This window comes from Ambystoma mexicanum, chromosome 11 (genome assembly GCF_040938575.1).
Source record: "Ambystoma mexicanum isolate Mex_15411 chromosome 11, UKY_AmexF1_1, whole genome shotgun sequence".
In the NCBI taxonomy this organism is placed as follows: domain Eukaryota; kingdom Metazoa; phylum Chordata; class Amphibia; order Caudata; family Ambystomatidae; genus Ambystoma; species Ambystoma mexicanum.
The window spans coordinates 1,197,505,355-1,197,524,456 of NC_090934.1; the positions used below are offsets into that span (position 1 = coordinate 1,197,505,355).

Sequence of the window (19,102 nt, forward strand, 5' to 3'; positions counted from 1 at the left end):
TGTTTATTTTTCCACATATGTGCCAAGTTGATCCTTGCTGCGCTTAACATGTGGGTGATGAGCGTGGCGTTGTTCCCAGTGTTTGCACAAATGTTCTCAACTGCCGCCCCCAACAATATTACCACCGGATCCATGGGAATCTGTACCTTCGTTATTTCTTTGATATGACTCAGGATTTCCTTCCAGTAGGTCTGTGCTCGTGGGCAAGACCACCACATATGGATCATATATCCTACTCCTCTGCAGCCCCGCCAACACAATGGGGAGTTACTATTCTTGATGGAGTGTATTCGCTGTGGAGTCATACCATCTAAGGCACAGTTTAAATGCTGCCCCTTTGATTGAGGCTCATTTGGAGCTCTTCGCTGCTCTGTGCCATATTTGTCCCCACGTTTCTATAGGAATATGCTTGCCCACTTCATCCTCCCATTTTTTTATGCATGCGAGTGTCTCTTCTAGGTCTGCTCCGCAGAGCAGGCAGTATATCCGTGATATGCCTTTTTCGGGTTTTCCTTCCCGCATGGTAAGTTCCAGCCCTATTGGTTGTCAGGATGCTCCTTCATTCACCCTTGTGTTTGTGATCCAATGTCTTATCTGAATATAATGATATTGTTCCGTTTCGGGGATCAAGAACTTTTCTTTACAACCTTCGAATGTCAAGGATACCCCTTCTATGTAAAGGCCTCTTAGGGCAAGACTCTCCCTTCCCTCCCAATGGGACCAGAATTGTGGTTGTGTGCCTGGAGAGAAGTCTGGGTTGTTGGCCATTGGTGTGAGTGAGCCTCCCCCTAATTTTAGCTTTTTGCTCCACAGGGCCTTATCCCAGTATCATAGGGTAGTTTTCGTTGTTTCCAGAAGCGTGCCTCTCCCTCCTCTATGTTTCGAGTGTAAGAATCCCAATATTTCTAACAAGGTTTTTGTTGCTTCTCTTTCTAAGTGTACCCATTGGTTTTGGTTTTCCCTCGGAGACCATTGTAACATTGGTGTCACTTGCGCCGCCTAAAGATATCTCCGCAATTCTGGCACCCCTAACCCACCCATGGTTTGTGTTCGGAAGATAACTTTTGGGGGGATTCTCGGCTTTTTCCCTTTCCAAATGAAGGCCATAACTTTCTTTTGTAGATTTTGGATTGCTGGGGGGGGGGGGAGGTTGGGGTCGAGGCGATTTTCACCGGGAGAGCGCTCACTATATATAATAATCTAGGAAGCAGAGAAATCTTAACTGCAGCTATCTGTGCTGACAAGGATATCTCCTGCATATGCCACCTTTTCAGGTCTTCTTTCAATGTTGTCATCAGTCCTGCGATGTTTGCCCCATAAAGCTTCCTATAGGTAGGTGTTGGGTTTACGCCTAAATAGGCTATGGGTCCCTGACTCCATTTTAGTGGGTATGTTCCCTCCCATCTTGCCACCCTCACTGGGTTTTCTGTGATATTAAGTGTGCTAGATTTGGTGTAATTAATATAGAATCCTGAAACTTCCGCAAATTTATTTAACAGTGTAATTGCGTGAGGGAGAGACTGCTCTGTGTCTTTCAGGAAGAGAAGGATATCGTCTGCATATAATGCAATTTTCTGAGTGACTTCAGTCCCACTGTCCACCCCCAGGATGTCCTGTTCTGCTCGGATTCCCTGTGCTAGCGGCTCCATAGCCATAGCGAAAATTAGCGGTGAAAGTGGGCACCCCTGTCTAGTACCCTTACAGATTGATGATTAATGGTCAGCTGACTGAGAGCATCCCAATCTTGTCGATGGGTATATAAAATTGGCCATTACCATGCGAGAGAAAATTGGGCCACATCCAAATCTCCCCAAGACAAGCTGAAGAAAGCTCCAGCCTAAGCTATCAAAAGCTCTTGAAGCGTCCAATGCTATTATGGACATAGGCTGGTCAGTTTTTCGTGCCCATTCTATGACATTTATTGCTCTGCGAATGTTATCATATGTGTGGCGTCCTCTTATAAAGCCTGCCTGATCGGAGTTAATTATTTTAGGGAGGACTTTGGCTAAGCTTTGTGCTAAGACCGTGGAGTAAATGTTTAAGGAGATGAGGCGATAACTAGCACATTCCGTTGGGTCTCTATTTGGTTTTAAGAGAAGGACTGTGGTGGCTGGTCTCATATCCTTCGTGACCTGGCCAGTATCCCTTATATGGTTGAATAGGTGTGTTAGTGGGCCGACTAATATGTTTTGGTAAGTTTTATAATAGGCATTACTCAGGCCATCTGGGCCTGGGGATGTGTTGCCTTTGAGGGTATTAATGACTCCTTGCACCCCCTCTTCTGATACAGGTGCTTCCAGCTCGAATCTGTCATTATCAGTAATCTGTGGCAGATCCACTTGTGCCAAGAATTCTTTTTGGGTCTCCCTTTTTAAATTATCCCTAGATAGGTGCTTAACATAAAAGGCGTGCATGACCTCTGCTATCTCTTTTTCGCCTTTGGCCATCTCCCCCCCCCCCGCATGTGCTAATTGGGTAATGCGATTACGGTTCTTGTGTTTTTTCAGTTTGTCCGCTAGAAGCCGATTGGCTTCATCCCCTTTTATATAATACGTTTGTTTTGTTTGTAGGAGGATTTGTGAGGATTCGTCCGCATAGTGAGCCTCTAGTGCAGCTTTGGCTTGTTTGAGTTCTCGCCAAGCTTTGGGAGATTTTTTATCTTTATATTGTGCTTCTGCAGCCTTCACTTTTGTCTCTAGATCTTGCCTCTCCTTTTCTTCTTACGAGATTTACCATGTGTGCAATAAATTCCCCCCGGACTACGGCCTTGCTGGCATCCTATAATATCCCCCAATCGATTCCCGGCGTAGTATTTTCGGTGAAATAATTTCTTAATACTTGTTCAATGTCCGTTCTCAATGCCAGGTCTTTCAATAGCAGTTTGTTTAGTCGCCATGGTTTGCAAGTTTGTGACTTCGAGTGTGGCATTTCCATGGTCATGGAGACTGGTGCATGATCAGATACACATCGCACTCTAATCTCCAACCCTGTGATCTGTGGGATGGTTGTATCAGAGATTAGGATCATGTCGATCCGGGAGTATCCTTTATGTACTGCTAAATAAAAAGTGTAGTCTTTTTCTTGAGGATGAAAGAAGGGCCAGGTTTCTATTAGTTGTAGATCTTTAAGAAACTGAGCCAAGGCTCGTCTGTTTAGATTATCGCTAGGTGTTGCTGGGAGAGTCTTGTCCATTGAGGCGTCCATAACACAGTTGAAATCTCCTCCTATGAGGATTTGACCTCTCCCCCATTCTGCTATTTTTGGGATCAACTCCAAAAGGAACCGATCTTGCGTTTCGTTGGGGGAATAGATCACCACCAACGTCACTGGTCGGTTCATTAGCTTTCCCCCCAAGATCCGGTATCTCCCTACCGGGTCTCTTTTAACAAACTGCTTTTCGAATTGGATTCCTCTAGTTATAAGAATTTCCACCCCTCTCTTCTTCATCCCACTTGAGGCTAGGAATTGTGTTGGAAAAGCCCTGTGTCTCAATCTGTGCTCATCTTCTGGGAGCAAGAGAGTTTCCTGCACTCACACCATTGAAGCTTGTAACTCTCTCAGCCGTCTCATGATGGAACTTCTTTTAATAGGGGAGTTTAGCCCTTGCACGTTAAGCATGACGAACGTCAAGTCAGCCATATTCAGGGTCAGGTATCATGTGATTTATCCTCCCCTTTTCCATTAGAACTCTTGGGAGCCGCATATATGTATCTTTATCCTCTACGCATTTTGTGTTTTGTATGGGATTCTTCCCCCTTCCCGTGTCCCAACTTTCAAAAACTTTATAACATCAACAAATAAGATTAGCTGTCACACAGTTAAACAGTTCACCAGGAACTAACTTTCCCTGGAACTAAGGGTTCCGTGTTTCCCCCAAGCACCCCCCCTCACTCTTTCTTTTCTCCAGTCTAGTCATGCATCTTTGCGCTCACCTTCTTACCCTTATTAGGGTGATACATTAGTGAAAATCAATCTGCCTTTTTCTCGAGTATTGCCTCAGTAGAGCTGTCCTTCAGCTTCTTTCTTCCAAATGTAAATAGGCACATAGGATTCAAAGCTTGTTGGCAGAACTTTGCTTTTATATGGATTTATCATTCTGAGTTTATCTCCTTATGTTCTTTTGTATAGCCTCGTAGGCGAGATTGCGCTGGTTTCAAACGTTCTCTCTCTTGAGCCTCGCAATCTTTAGGGTGATCCGTTGGGGACCTCCTTTCGGTATCGCTTTCCTTCCCTTCCATGTTTCTCAATAGTTCATCCAATTGCTCTTCTTTTGTGATTGTGTACCGCTGTCCCTCTAAGTTAAAGCGGAGTATGAACGGGAAGATCCAGCGGTATTGGGTTGACTTGTTCCTCAACCAGTCTGTCACCACTCGCAGTCGTTTCCTTTTCTGCAATGTGGCTTGCGCCAGGGCTTGATAAAGCTGAATGGTTGTTATCCGGAATCTGATGGGTTCTGCCTTACGAGCTGCCTTCATGATGTCATCTTTTAGTTGGTACAGGTGTACTCTAGTTAACATAACTGGGGTCAAATTTCTGTTGATTTGATAGGTGGAGTAAACCCTATGGGTTCTGTCCAGAATGATGTCTCTCTCATCGTCGGGCCCCAATATTTGTCGAAATATTTTGATTACTGGTCGTTGAAGATTTGAATCTGGGATTGATTTGGGCACGCCCCGAATTTGTATATTGTTACGCCTTGATCTATTTTCGGCATCTTCTCGTTTGTCTTGGATACAGTTTAGTTGTTGCTCCAGTTCCTGGACTCTTCTAGATAGCGCATCCTGTTCATGTCCTTGCTCTGCTAGTGTCGTTTCTGCTTCATCCACCCGCTTTTCCACTGCTGCGATCCCTTTGTTGAGCTCAGCTATTGATTTGGCCAGGTCGGAGGCACTATCTCTAATGTCTTTTTAGCTCTTGTAGCATCTCCGACAGGTTAGATTTGCGCAGCGGTGGGTCCTCTTGTGTCCGTTTGTCTTCTTGGATAGGAGAATACACTTGCGCAGTTGTCTGTTGTAGGGTGCGCTTTTGGGTGTCTGTGGCTTGCAGGAGTGCTTTGATATCTCCAGAGGACGAGCCTTTCTGTTCTGTCCTTGTTTGGACATGTCTGATGGTGAGGAAGCGCAAGAGTCAAATTCGGTTTACACCAGGAGCTTACATATAGCAGGACCTTCTAGGTCTCCTGTCTTTGGAGTTCTCACTAATTGACGCGAAGCATACAAGTCTTGTATGTGGGCACTTCCAGCTTTTATGCTTTGTGGATAGTTTCTACACCTAGTGCGTTATTGCTGTATGGGATCCCTTTCAGCTTCACGGTGCGGAGCTTTACGTGCTGCCTTACTCTCGTATTGGTTGCTGTGAGTGTGGTGCCCTGTATCCCTTTCTTCCTGTTTGGGCGTATGCTATCGGTCCAGCTTCTTCTGAGATACTGTATTCGCTTTGTACTACGCCTTGTAGGGTAATTCACTCCTTGATCCAAGTTGCTTTCTTCTGTTGGGTAGGTATAAGGCTCTTAGTTTCTATGGCATTCGAGAGCTTCTTTCACTTTTCTGGGCCGTCCCGTATTCATGCCTGGATCCCTTCCGCTCTCTCCCACAAAGCTCCTTTTACCCGACGCCTGCTTCCAATGATGGGCACTGCCCCTCTGCACTATGCAATTATACGTGGCTATGTAGCCCTCTCTTGTTTCTTGGTCCAGGGAGTGAGCCACAATGCCCCAGATGTCCTCTACACCTGGAGCTCACAACTGTGTATTCAGCGGGCGATCAGGACCTGCTGCTCATTTTGCTTCACGACTCTCATTGCACCTTCTGTAAGTGCCTTTTGCCTGCAAGTCCACATGATTCTATCAGCACATAGCCAAGATAACGTTATAAAAGGGGTATATCCATAAGAATCCTGAGCCTCTAGAGTGTAGCAGAGATCAAGCCTCACTACGAAAGGCTAGTGGGAATGGAGGTCAGTGCCCGGTGCAACGTGTAGTCACTGCATAGATTAAAGCTAAATTCGGTGCATCAGTTCATGCTTTGTGATTGATTAGCCATGTCTGCCTGCTAAACAAACAGTCGGATGTCATAACCGTGGCTGCCCCAGAGGGTACCTGTTCACCGCGTTTCTTGAGGCTTTGTTTCAAAGGTGGGTACTCCCGCTGCGGTCGCTGCACTCACCAGTGTCCACTTCACTCGCTTCCCGGTCCACCACATATCCACTATGCTGTGGGCGTTCTCCCCACCAGCCACATCCGATTGTTCATTCGTCCACTCAGTGTTCAGTGGGCCTTCCCTGAAGCCCACGCTATGGCCTTCCACCCATACCGCTTCCGTCTGTTGTGGCCGGTGTCTTGTGATGCGTGTCAGGGGGGAGACAGGCTGCGGGCCACGGACCACTTCAGCTCTGCCGCGGCGCCGTCTAATTAAGGCGTCCCAGGTATGCGGAGAGTTTATTGTGCGTATGTGGGTGTTTATTGTGCCACTCCTCCTGTTTTCTGCATAGCCTAGACCCTGCTCGAATTTAATGGGTGCTGCGTACCTTCTCTGCTTCCATGAAGCCAATGGCGGCTGCCATTTTGGCGCGAGGTCCGAAACGGGACGCGGACGAAATTTGCCTGCAACTTTGCTTTCGTTGTGTATCACGGCCGGATTGCAACCTCTTCAGGTGCCCGAGATATTCATAGCTGTGTGGGTTTTTTTTGCAGCATTATCGGTGCGTCGATAGGGGGATAAAGGCCCTGGGGCTGTAAGGAATCACGGAGCATGCCGAGGAGCCATCCGTCCAGGTCCTCACACTCCGTAGCATGGCTGGTGGGTTCGTGTGGGGAGGTAAATCAGCTAGGGTGAGGTAGGTGTCCCCCACGGAACCATACCACCGAGGTGGACTTGCGGCCCTCGACTTTGAGCTATATTACCTGGCCGCACAGGCACATTATGCTGGTCTATGGTTTGCACCTGAAATCAAATACTCACATGTCGAAATTGAACAACGATCTGGAGGCACCGTACGATATTAAATCCACAATAATCAGCTCACATAAGACTGACCCCTCCCCGTTTGATCCATTACGGGCTACACTAGACGACTAGAGGCGCATAATGATTAGACCCAAAATCACCAAACCATACAATAGAAACATCCCAATATGGGATAACCCAGACCTTCCTCCCACTATGGACGCAGACATCTGGACCGCATGGGACCCAAATAGAACAATACACCTAGGAGACCTCAACCTCCCCACCCCCCAAGGGCAAATTTGTCAACATAAACGAGTTCAAGGATAAACTGGGTGATAACCCTATAAAGACACCACAAAATTACCAAATGAGAGCCGATGTGAGGCAGCAATGGCCATCCTATCAGGAGGAACCAGAATCCAATGAATGCATGGAATTGGGAATACACAACAACAACAGGAAAGGACTTCTAGCTAGACTGTACACTAAAATTCAGACCGAAACTCTGCTACAACCTAAACTCTGCGAAAAATGGAAGAGGGACACTGGATCAGAGATCAACAACGTCAAATGGCAGAGGATGTGTGCCCTGACCAGGGAACTATTGTTGAGTACCTTCAGATGTCCTGCTTCTCCCTCCTGCATTTCAATTAATACAAGCAGCTGCTGGTGATGCATCAATTGTTTCAGACTTGAGCAGAAAATGCCCAGCAAGTATGCATGTGTGCAGCTACATCACAACCTCCAACATTGTTCCAGGCTGCCTAAAATCTATCAAGAACACAAAGATTTGGAACAAACTAATGCTCAAAAGGTGATAAAACAGAGATTATTCTCATATTCCTATTACCACTCATCCTCGTTACCTTTGCACTGGGTGAATGATCTACTCTCCCACTCTAAGTCTGCATTGAATTTAGAAAGAAAGTTCACTGACCGACTTTCTCTTCAAACCCACAGCAGCCCAACTGTAAAGCCTGGAACTCAACTTCCAAAAGTCACGTAACATTTCCCCATTTCTACCCTCTTTGAATATGCCTCCTCATGGCCATTGTGCTTTGTAGACTAACTCTCCAATCCCCTATATGAAGATCATCTTCTCTCCTCTTTTACCGATTCAGAACAAGACTGCATGACTCATCTTCAACCTGAAGCCACATAACCATACTACAGCTTCACAAGCTTCCTGTCAACTAACATTCAAGGATCTATGACATTTGTTGGACTTTAACTGGTCGAATCACATTTTTCTGCGTTAATTTTTCTATGCCAAAGTGCATAATGCAAATGCCAAATGGGATGGGGGCGGGTGTGGGGGAACCTTCCATCTATCGTCTACCATCTATCAGTATTTTGGTTAAAAAAAATAATAATAATGTAATAAAATTAGGCTAAATGTTATTCAGCTCGTTAGTCCAATAAAGTGGGAAAAAACACATATATGATACTCTTTCAAACGCACAGCAACTGATAACAAAGGCCCATCTGACAATTAGTCGCACAGTTTATCCGCCCACAAGAAACATAAACTAGCCCGACTCCCTGCATTTTATGGACCAGGATTTTTAAATGAACGGTTTTGAGGTCGCCAGATGTTCAGTTCACACTGGTCCTTTAAGACCCTATGCTCCATCCTTTGAACAAGAATGAACATAACCGGTGTATTTGTAGCGCACACGTTGACCCCGAGAGGGGCAGCTTGGCGCTATTCACAAATAACAGATATTTACTGTCAATATCCTCACTTTAGATAGATCTTGAAAAAACATGTTAGGCCTTACCTACTGAACATGTTCGTACCCTACCTATGTAGTATTGTAAATCTCTGCTTTTTATCAACCACTCAAACTTTGAAGCAGTCAAATGTGTCTGCATGAGTTCAGTATAAATGGCCAATACATAAGTCTATTGTTTTACCTACCTGCTCTTTCATTAGTGAATGAATGAGCCTTGGGGAAATGTTAGAAACTGAACAAACAGTACAATGGAAGTGCTAGATAGCTTTGACTAGGTATGTGCATCAGATACTGTGTACCTAAAGATGGATTTTCATACTCAAACAGGGACGCTCAATTGGCTATTACTAAACATACGTTGTTATCTTTATCATGCAATAGCCTCCACCTTTTTCCATATTTTTAAACACTTCCACCCCCACAATGTGTGCCTCCAAACTCCTCATATCCTCCTTCCCCAATTGCAAAGATTGAGTGATTCCAAAGATCCCCCTGTAAATTAACTCAATCCTCAGCTGGAACACTTACGTAGGCCCAAACGAGTCACCAACGTGGGAAGATGTGAAAGTCTGTTCAAGGGCCTTCTCATAGCAAATCCTGTCTTGGGTTATGAAGCAGGAGAGAGAATCAACAGGACGCGTGGCTCCGAACAACCTGTGAGCAATAAATTCCAAGTTAGGAGAAAGCAGTAGAATATTTAGCATCAGTATTGGATGTTGTTTAGTCTGGTCATACAGAAACATGCAAATGTTGCACCAGAGATGAGATTATATCTTTTAAACCTCACTTACCACTGCAACTCATTTTCATATGGGAGACCCTTGTAGTCCCTATGGTGACGAGGGTAGACACGCCTCTTTTTCTTGTATCTGGGTGAGCTTCCTCACCTAGGCAGTCTCGCTATACGATTTTCGTGGTGGCATTAATGGGTCAGAATTTTTTTACCTTCATGTAGTCTCGTTTGTAGCAGTCAAAATGAATAAGCCTTTAAGCCCTGCAACAAAACCACTGGCTTTGTTGGTATTCTTCCTCAATTTGTCTGTAGGGTATAGCCATGGTGCACATTTTCAAGTTGCAAGCAATCAGCCAGCCATAAAAAGTCACTTGCCACCTTAATTCTATACGTACAACAGCACACCATTTCTTATTCGCCAAGAGTCAATTACCACAAGCCAATGGCTTTTATGCTCATATAGGGGGTCCCCTTTTGCGTGCTCTTGACAATAGTCCACAAAGGAAACCACTGCATTGATGGGATCCAGTCTGAGCTGGACAGGAATCTACCAGAAATCCTGCTCCACATCCTTGGCTGTGTGATATATGATATAGGCATGGTATCAAGGGAGATCACACAGACAGAGATATAGTTAAACAAAGCTGTATTAATAATCAGGATGGTGTAACGCCTAAATAACCCTATGCTATGGCAGGATTTCCCTGCCTAAAGTAATCTAAGGAAAATCTGTGACTACAAGTCAAAACAAAAAGTCTGTCTGTGTCAAAAACCTATGCCTGTTCTCACAACTACAACGAAAAATAGTGGGGAAATGCTTTCAGCCAAATAGAAGTGTTCCAAAATAAACGTTTAATGATTGGCAATTTAAGTTATTCTAAAGTTCTCTGTCGCAAGATCAACACCGTTCCAATGTAGTATTGTAGCAATAAGGAATGATCAAGATCTGAGGTTACCTTCTGCAGATTCACAAATATCACAGTTCACTTCACTTGCTGGTCTCGAATTTCCCTTCCTCAAGTTCCAAAGGTAACAAAGTTCACATAACACTGTGGTCTTGGGATTGCCTCCCCTAGTATGAATATATTCCGGGTTTTGTTCTCAGGGTTCTCTTCCCCAAGGTTTACTTTCAACAGTTTACTTGTTTCTTCGGCTTACCAGTTCACAAAGGTTCATGGCATCTATTTGACCCTTCCTTTGGTTAACTTCACCAATGATTCACCTCTTTGCTGCTTTTCAGCCTTTAGTGGTTTTTGGTCTAGGCACAGTTGTCAGACTACACGGTCCACCCATCACAGGTTACGTAACCAGCAACCACATGTGTTCTGAGTCTTGGTGTTGGAGATGTTTGTACTAGGAATCATTATGGTCTAGGCGCAGTTCTCAGACCGCACAGTCCACCCATCACGGGTCACGCAACCACACCTTCCCCCCAAAACAAACACAATAGTCAAAAGATAATGCTTTCATTTCATTGTAGGATTTTCATATGCCTTCACAAGTGTTTTCTAACCATGGTACAGTTGATTTTCCCCAGACTGTTTTTGTAGTTGTTAACACTTTGTAGTTTCTTCAAGTAGCAACTTTCTTGTCATTTAATATCTCCAGCATTGCAGCATTCACTTGGTTTCACTCAAACCATGTTTCCTGTTGTTCAATATTCAAGATATATAGCTTCATGTTGTGTGAGCCCGAATAATTGAGCCCGAATAATGTCTTTAAAAAAATTCAGTATTCAATAGATGTAAGCTTTATTTGCATGTGCCCAGAAGCCCCTTTCATCAAGTTCGGCATTCAATTTTTGTTTTATTACTTGTTTTATTTGAATTTTTACAAGAAGGTTTTCCTAAATTCATAAATGATTAACTGTCAGACTCCGTCCTTGGAAGCTCTGGCAGAGTTGTAAACATTAGATCACAGGAATTGTTTTAGCATTCTAGTGTTCCCCCAACATTGCCGCCACAGCTATATATGCAGACCACGCCCCTTAGAACAATGTGTTGTATCGTCATTTTGACACTCTAACGCTGCTGTGCTAGCACTGTATTGTTCCTCCTTGTGCCTTTTCCCTGCTCCTGTTCCCGTACCTCCTGTGTTCTCTCTCGCTCTATTCAGGGAAGGTACCTCTTTGCACAGGTGACTTGGCGCCAGTGGTTCGGCTCGTTTCTTGTTTTCCAGGTGAGCCAGCTATCATTCGCTTCCTTGTTTTGGGACGTTGAGACACTATTGGTGAGTTTCTTTCTTACTCTTTCTCATGTGGTCTTTTCACACCCTCTTGGCGTACCTTTTATTCTTTCCCTAAACTTCTGTACTTATTCTGTCTAATTTCTTTCTGTTTACCTGTATCTTACTTACCTCCTTTCCTTGCCGCTGCCGCCCATTTCTGTAGCATAAGGATTCTATTCCTTTCGCCTCGGATCCTCTGTTCTTCCGGGGCTTACTCTCCTATCCTCTTCTTTTCTTCTTTCGGCCCTGTTTTCCCAAAGTGAGGTCTGCTCTGCACCATATCTATTCAAGACTCCTGTTTCCATCTCTCGGTACTGGATACTACATCTTCCAGAATCCACTGCTCTGTGAATCGGTACAGGATGCTACATCTTCCAGAGGCTACTGCTCCTCGAATCAGTGTTGGATACTACATCTTCCGGAAGGCACTGCTCCTCCAGAGACCAACCAGGGAGGCCTTGTACTTCTGGCAATCCAAACACCAAGGACCACGCTTCTGCGACCCAGGGTTTTTTGTGCCAACTGCTTTTTCCCTGGTTTGAGGTTTGGCTCCTCGGGGATCACCGAGGACAGGTTCCTAATCCTGCCAAGGTGGCCTCTGAGGGAGCCAGAACTTACTTACACCACAAGAAAGAAAAGAAACCTAAAGAAAGAAGGCTCCAGGATCCAAAGAGAACTTCCTCCAGGCAAGCACCCGAGCATCGCTACAGCTCTTCAGAATCCTCAGGTGAGGAGAAGGTTCGGGAGGGTAGGCATCGCCCTAGTCAACCTGACATTAAATATTTCATCCATTCATAGTTCCTTTGTAAAATCCAGCTTCAGCATTCAATATGTGTTACTTTTACTTGTAAAGGCTCAAAAGTCCCTTTTATCAAGTTCGGCATTCAAAATGGGTTGCTTTAACTTGTACAGGCTCAACAGCCCCTCGGATCACCCCGCAGTTCCCAGTCTCTTTGAGAGCCTACCGGGTTGCTACTACTGCTCCGCTGCGGGTTCCCCCTGCACAGAGGCAATTTGGCGGTTCACTGGCTGCCTCCTTTCAGGTATGCCGGCCTTGTACTGGGCTCTGCTCCTCAGCGGCTTCTGCTCACCGCCTTCCTCCACAAGAGTTCCTGGTCCTGCTCAGTCCGCTCAGTAGGACTCATGGGATCTTCAGCGGGTGCCTTAGCGTCTCGGCTATCCCGCTCCTCAAGATGGCAAACACTTGGTTCTGTTCTCATTCTGCTACTGCACCACCTGCCATTTGGACCTCTCACACCGCTTTTAAGGCATTCCTGACTTCCACCTTCTATACTCTAATGAGTTGCCGGTGAAACAAGACATTCTCGATTGCCTGACCTTATTTAAGCCTATTATTGTGATATGCCTGACTCCTCTTCTTCATCACAGTGCAAAAGTGGTGTTGGCAACAGGGAATTGCACTGCTCCTTGTTGACTCTTCTTCTGAGTACTTAAAGGAATTTTACAGGGGATGATAGCATGAGATTGACAATAGCCCATAAAGGCTAAGGAAGGGAGGGTAGGTCAGTATAAGGGAAGGGAAGGGGTGCCATGTCTCACCTTCAGGTACCCACTCTCCAACCCCCCCCCCCCCCCCAAGGACCCTCCACTCAGTGATCCTCCCTCGCTTGTCCACATCCAGGGTCAGGATCCAAAAGCGATGGACCTTCCCTGGCCACCTGAACAGAAGATCCCTGGGGAGTTGTGAGGACGTCCTCAGGTTTCTCACAGATGTCATTATCCCCTCCGATCCACTGTGTAACACTGCGTACCCCCAAAACTCAACCCTCACTCTAATAAAACGCAGCTATATCCCATGTCAGACCAGCCTAGCTGTACACATAAGCGTCCTAAAGGGCAAACGCAGCCAAAACCAGGTCTGGATATCTACCCGCCAGACTGCACACATTCAACTGATATCTTCACCATCACTCCTAATGCGAGGATGCAGCTTCCATCAGGCAATTACATTAGCTGCACACATAACTGGTGCACCCACGCACCCTACGACACTTACTCACTTCTGACCTGGACTGCTGGCCCAAGGGTGCGCGTACCCACAACCCCTTAGGTCCCCACGTTTCACTGTTGCCCAGACCATCTCGTCACTGTGCCCAAACCCCCGGTCCACTATGATGCCACTGTCTGCAAGCCCCTTGGCTCCCCGCAGTGTCGCTAGGCGTCCCCCGCTTCCCACCTGGTCCCCTAAAATATTGTAGTGTACCCATGCCCCTCTAGTATCCCTCTGTAGTCGTTGTGTGCCCAGCCCCTCTGGTCCCCTGATGTCCCTGTATACCCGCAGCCCCTCTGGTCACGTGATGTCTCTCTATACCTCTTGCCCCTTCATACCTGCTGTCTGCCCCTACCCCAGCCCCCCGCGATATCGCTATGTACCCAGCCCCTCCAGTCCCCATGTACTCCTTTCTGTGCCTTAGCACATGCATGGTCTGGGTTCTCCAGACCGAGTACTGTAGCTAATCTTCACATTCACGCTGCGCTTGGCCTGCGAGAGTGTCTCTGCGTTCTCCCTCATTACCCCCTTGTCACCTATCGCTTTCGAGGCGCACTATGCTTAAGGGCTTTGTGGATGATCTATTTTATCATATCATATCACTATGCTTACTCTCTACTCTACACCATCACACAATTAGAGCACTATACCCCTGGATAAATTCGGCCTAGCTGCTCACATACGAACACTACCCCATGAACACCTCATCACTCTAATAAAACACAGCCATATCCTATGACAAACTAGCCTACCTGCACACATAAGCGTCCTACAGGCCTAACGCAGCCAGAATCCAGTCAGGGTGTCCACCCTCCAGACTGAACACATTCAACTGATATCATCACCACCACAATCAATGCTAGGATGCAGCTACCATCAGGCAATTACATCAGCTGCACACATAACTGGTGCACCCACGCACACTACAACACTTACTCGCTCTACTGACCTGGACTGCAGTCCCCGAGGGCGTTCAACCTACCAGCGCTTTGAGGTCATACCAATGATATATAGAGCGTTATATAAATACCAAATAACATAACATACGTATACAGTGTGCAGAAGCAGATCAAAATTGCCTTTCTGTACTGAATAAAACATCAACTTAGGACATGTTAAAATACATTAGGAAACGAAGAAAAGAGAAGGATTCTAGTGGGTGTGAGTGAAGGGCACCTATCACTGTCTGTCCAATCCAGAATTAACACATTAAATGTAGCACACGGATAGAGTATGCTGGGTAATTAAAGTCAAACACATCTAAAGTTTCTTGGAAAGCAGCAAAGGAGGAGAGCCTGCCTGACAGAAGAAAAGCAGATTTGGGTTCCAATTGGAAGGAGCTAATGGAAACTCTCCTTACGGAGGTCTTTTCCAGAGGGAACCGAATGCAGAAGCCTTTCCCAAAATAGAACCAGATTTTCTGAGAGGGTTATTGAGAGCAGGAAGGCAGGCTGAAAGGAAGAGCTTGGATAAGACAAAAAAAACCCAGGGGGGAGAGTTCACATGGAAGAGTACTATATTAATTTAAGTACCCAATTATAGGAATAGAGGTGGAAAAGAATAGTGGCCCAATCATAACAGATTCATATTTTCATATTTTAATAATCATCACAAAACATTATAAAATTGCATAATATATAAACATAACAACAATAAAATAGATGAATTAATGTTAGTATAAAATACTTGTCAAATCTAATACATTAAACCATTCAATCGCAATTTAATTACCACAATTCATGACCCAGTATTAATCAAGGTAAAGCATCACTGTCTCATATTTTTGAATTTCATTCGAATAATAAAGATGCTGTTGAAAAGGAAATTGCTGCCAATGGAATAAAGTGCTAAGTACAAAAAAGTGCTAAGTGCCTACTGTACATACATGGTCTTCAAATGTCATTACAATTTCGGCGAAATCAACCTATCTGGCTCAATTAAGTGAGCCAGTAGTCACCTTCTTCAGGGCGCACTATATACTGTAAATATTAATGCTAAACTTTTAACAATAACACAGTAGTTCTCACAGGTGAAACTTTAGACAATTCAAAAGACTTGATTGTAGATCTTGAAGTCTGTTAGAAGCCTTAACCCTTGGTGAAACACATTAAATCAAACAAATAAGAAAAAACACAAAAACATATGTTAGAGTAAAACATGAAATGAAAGAGCCTCCTAATTCTCGCCACCTCTAGCCATTAAAAGAAAACCTAGAGATATATATTCACCTAAGTTAGTCCACATATGGTGCCGAAAATTATACTTGTTTCGAATCCGCCACCCAAACAGGACTGAAGATGAAAATTAATTTACATCTAGAGAGACAAAGATATGAAGCTTGTGAGATATCACAAGATTATCTCAAACTTCAAATGCTAACGCACAGTATCCCCTGTCTCCACAGGGAGTAGATCACTAAATTTCCTTCTGTCACTAACCTTAAAGTATTGAATGTTTCGGAATCTGGTCATGTCACCAATGGACTAAATTGTAGATAGAACTGGAAACATTCCAAACATAAGGGCCTTAGACGATGTTAGGTCGTGCCAACAGAAAAGTCCAAAAGGTGCAAACCTTGGGTTAAAAACCCTAAAGGAAAAACATAAAAAATTACATTTTGGTAGTGCAAGCAACTTGGCTTGCAAATGATTACATGCACATAATACAAGTGCATTTTAATTTGAAACCGAAAACATCAAGATTAAAGAGATTCTATCCGGTAGGTAGCCCCGAACCTCTAAGAATTAGAATGTTAAAAGGGATGTTTACGGAAAAGATGGATAGCTGCTTTGATAAGACAAAAGCCACTTGCACAGCCAGATCCATGTTTGCAAATGAAATAATTAGTCACCAAATAGTCGAAACAAATTCACAGGAAAATGCTGTCGACGTGTGAAAGGAAGAGCTTGCCTGGCAGAGTTGCCCCTGCCTGTCCTGGTCCTTTGAAAGACAAGCCAGAAGCGAGTACAATAATGCCTGGGCATTTAGATAAATGTTCTAGGAAATAATCATATACCAGAGGGTAATTGAAAGTATTTCGGGGAAACCCTGTTTACAAGCTATGTCACTTAACGAGGACTGGGTATTGTGAGAAACCAGAAGGTGTCTTCCTAGCTACTCCCTGGGGATCTGTCATCCAGGTGGCCAGGACATGGCCATCGCTATTGGATTCAGTTCCTGGGGGTGGACCAGTGATGGAGGATCACCTGGATGGGGGGTCCTTGGGGAGTGGGAGACCAACGTGCGAGACGCGGTATAACCTTCTTTCAATACCTTTTCCCCAGCCAACCACGTAGGATATTCCAAAACACTGCCCCTCCTCCCTCTTTTTCCGACATGAACACTTTCGCACAACATGGAAGACAACGGACTAACACCAGAGTCGTTTACCTGACATGTCCCAATACAATGGTCAGGCAAAGTCAGGATATTGACCAGAATCACACACACCCGACGGCCCTTTTCCTTCCCCACAGGGATAAAAGGTGGAGCACGAGAGCACAGGAGAAGCAAGGCAGACCGCACAACGTGAGAGCCAACTCAGCATGGCAGTTCAAGAAGAGGCAAAAGACAGCGAATACCGAGAGGGTGACGAGGAGAGAAGTGACCTTGCCATTTCCGAACAAGGCCTGTGAAGCCTCTGCAGACAGAAACATAAGTCCACGGACAATAGCCAGCGTGTGTTGCAGCAGATGTCTACGGTATGAAACCCTCCTATGCTGACACAGGTCTCTTCTCTGTGGTACCAACCTTGACCCGAAGGAGAAGAAAGCCAAGCAATTCATCACAGCCAGTGAGTCGAGGGAAGAGCAGATAAGAAACCGAACTGTGTTGAACAATAAATAGCCAACGGACAAAATTGAACTTTGAAAAGCTAAAAGAGGGGGGAAAACCAGCAATAGCGGAGGCCAGCACCATGTGGGTGCTCAGGCAGGAATCTCTGGGCAATTATACAATGGTAGAAATACTACTGTAACCAGAAGCCCTTGAGAAGAGGCGAAAAGTGGACAAAGTGGTCATGCATGGGTCTTGTAAAATCCTCAGTACCGTAGAAAGTCTTTGACCGACAGATGATTGAGCAGTGTGTTGTAAAGTTGGTGAGAGTGAACCTGGCAGAGGGAAGCTGACAAAAGGGGCCAAAGCCCAAAGAACTGTTTAAAAGGACATTGAGGTTTGTGAAAGTAAGACGAGCCATCAGTGAACCCAAAGGAGGGAGGCTAACACCTGAAAGGGGTCCAAGCCCAAAAGAGGGAGATCCGGGGTGGAGATTTATCACCCAAAGATTCATTGGAAAAGGAACTGTTTAGTCAAATTGTTGAATACGATATTGTGAAGGGCTTTGCCTGTCAGAGGGGGAGCCAGGGGTGAAGCCGTCACCCAAAGTATGCGTGAAGTAGAACTTTGTGTTTGTTTGTTGGATACATAAGGCCACAAAGGCAAGAGACTTTTTGTTCAAAAGAGACTTGGCCATCGAACAACCCGATAGCTGATGCAGAGCTGTCGGCTGGTGCTGAGAAGGCTCGAGCATCTGCTGTGCTCAGGAGATCCACTATGTCCCGTGTTCAAAACATGGGGAAGGTAGACCCCTGCCAATCACATCCTGACTTATTATTTTTGAACACTTCTTTCTTTATTGAAAATGCCATCCACCACTCTTTCTGTAATTAGTTGTAAGGATTTGGCAATAGGTTTTTCCTATCATAGGCCCTTCTATTTTGACACAGCGCCATTAGGACTGCCTTATTCTTCATTTGATGGTCGATAATTATTATTAATAATGTTGACATTTATATAGCGCTACAAACCCTCAGGCATCTTGGCGCTGCTTATTATTACCCACACAAGTGCTCATTTATCGACCTCAGAAGGATGAAAGGCTGAGTTTGGCCTTGCCGGGATTCATACCTGCATCAACAGGCTCTGCACGGATAGTAAAGAAAGCGCCCTACTTGCTGTGCTATCTGACCGGCTTGTTCCTATATTAGATTTAGGTTAGGCGTTTTTTCTTTTTCACCCTGCATTTATATTTCAATTAACACCCTTGAACTGTGATCACTTGTGTCTGTCTTTACTGTTGCCCTCATGAGTACCTTACAGTATGTACATGAAACTTTGCAGGAGTATATTTAAAAAAGGATGCTCAGGGGAGAGTTGGGTTATGAGTTTTGTTTGATTTTGTTTTCCTAATTGAGTGGTTCTTGTTTAGGTAAAATGTTAATAAAAATCAAGTTAAAAAATAAATAAAGGATGGTCTGAGAATCCTAATTTGCACAGGGCACATTGGTCTTGGACAGCAACACATTATGAATTAATTTCCTTGATTTTCCAGGACAAATTACATCTATTTTACAAAGATTTTCAAGGGTTGATAAAACTTCTGTACCCTGCGAAAAACATAGTTTACAAAAAATAAAACATTCTGAATAGTGTTCTACTCCTCAATGTAGAA

At 44.8% G+C, this 19,102-nt stretch overlaps 1 protein-coding gene across 2 annotated transcripts in view; it reads right to left on the reverse strand.

Annotated features, from left to right (window-relative positions):
* MAN2C1 (mannosidase alpha class 2C member 1) overlaps positions 1-19,102 on the reverse strand; it is a 932,858-nt gene that overhangs the window by 836,510 nt on the left and 77,246 nt on the right. For both annotated transcript variants that reach the window (XM_069624549.1, XM_069624550.1), the window contains exon 2: positions 9,212-9,337. In XM_069624549.1, the coding sequence (XP_069480650.1) occupies positions 9,212-9,337 (126 nt within the window). The remainder of the gene's footprint in view (positions 1-9,211; positions 9,338-19,102) is intronic.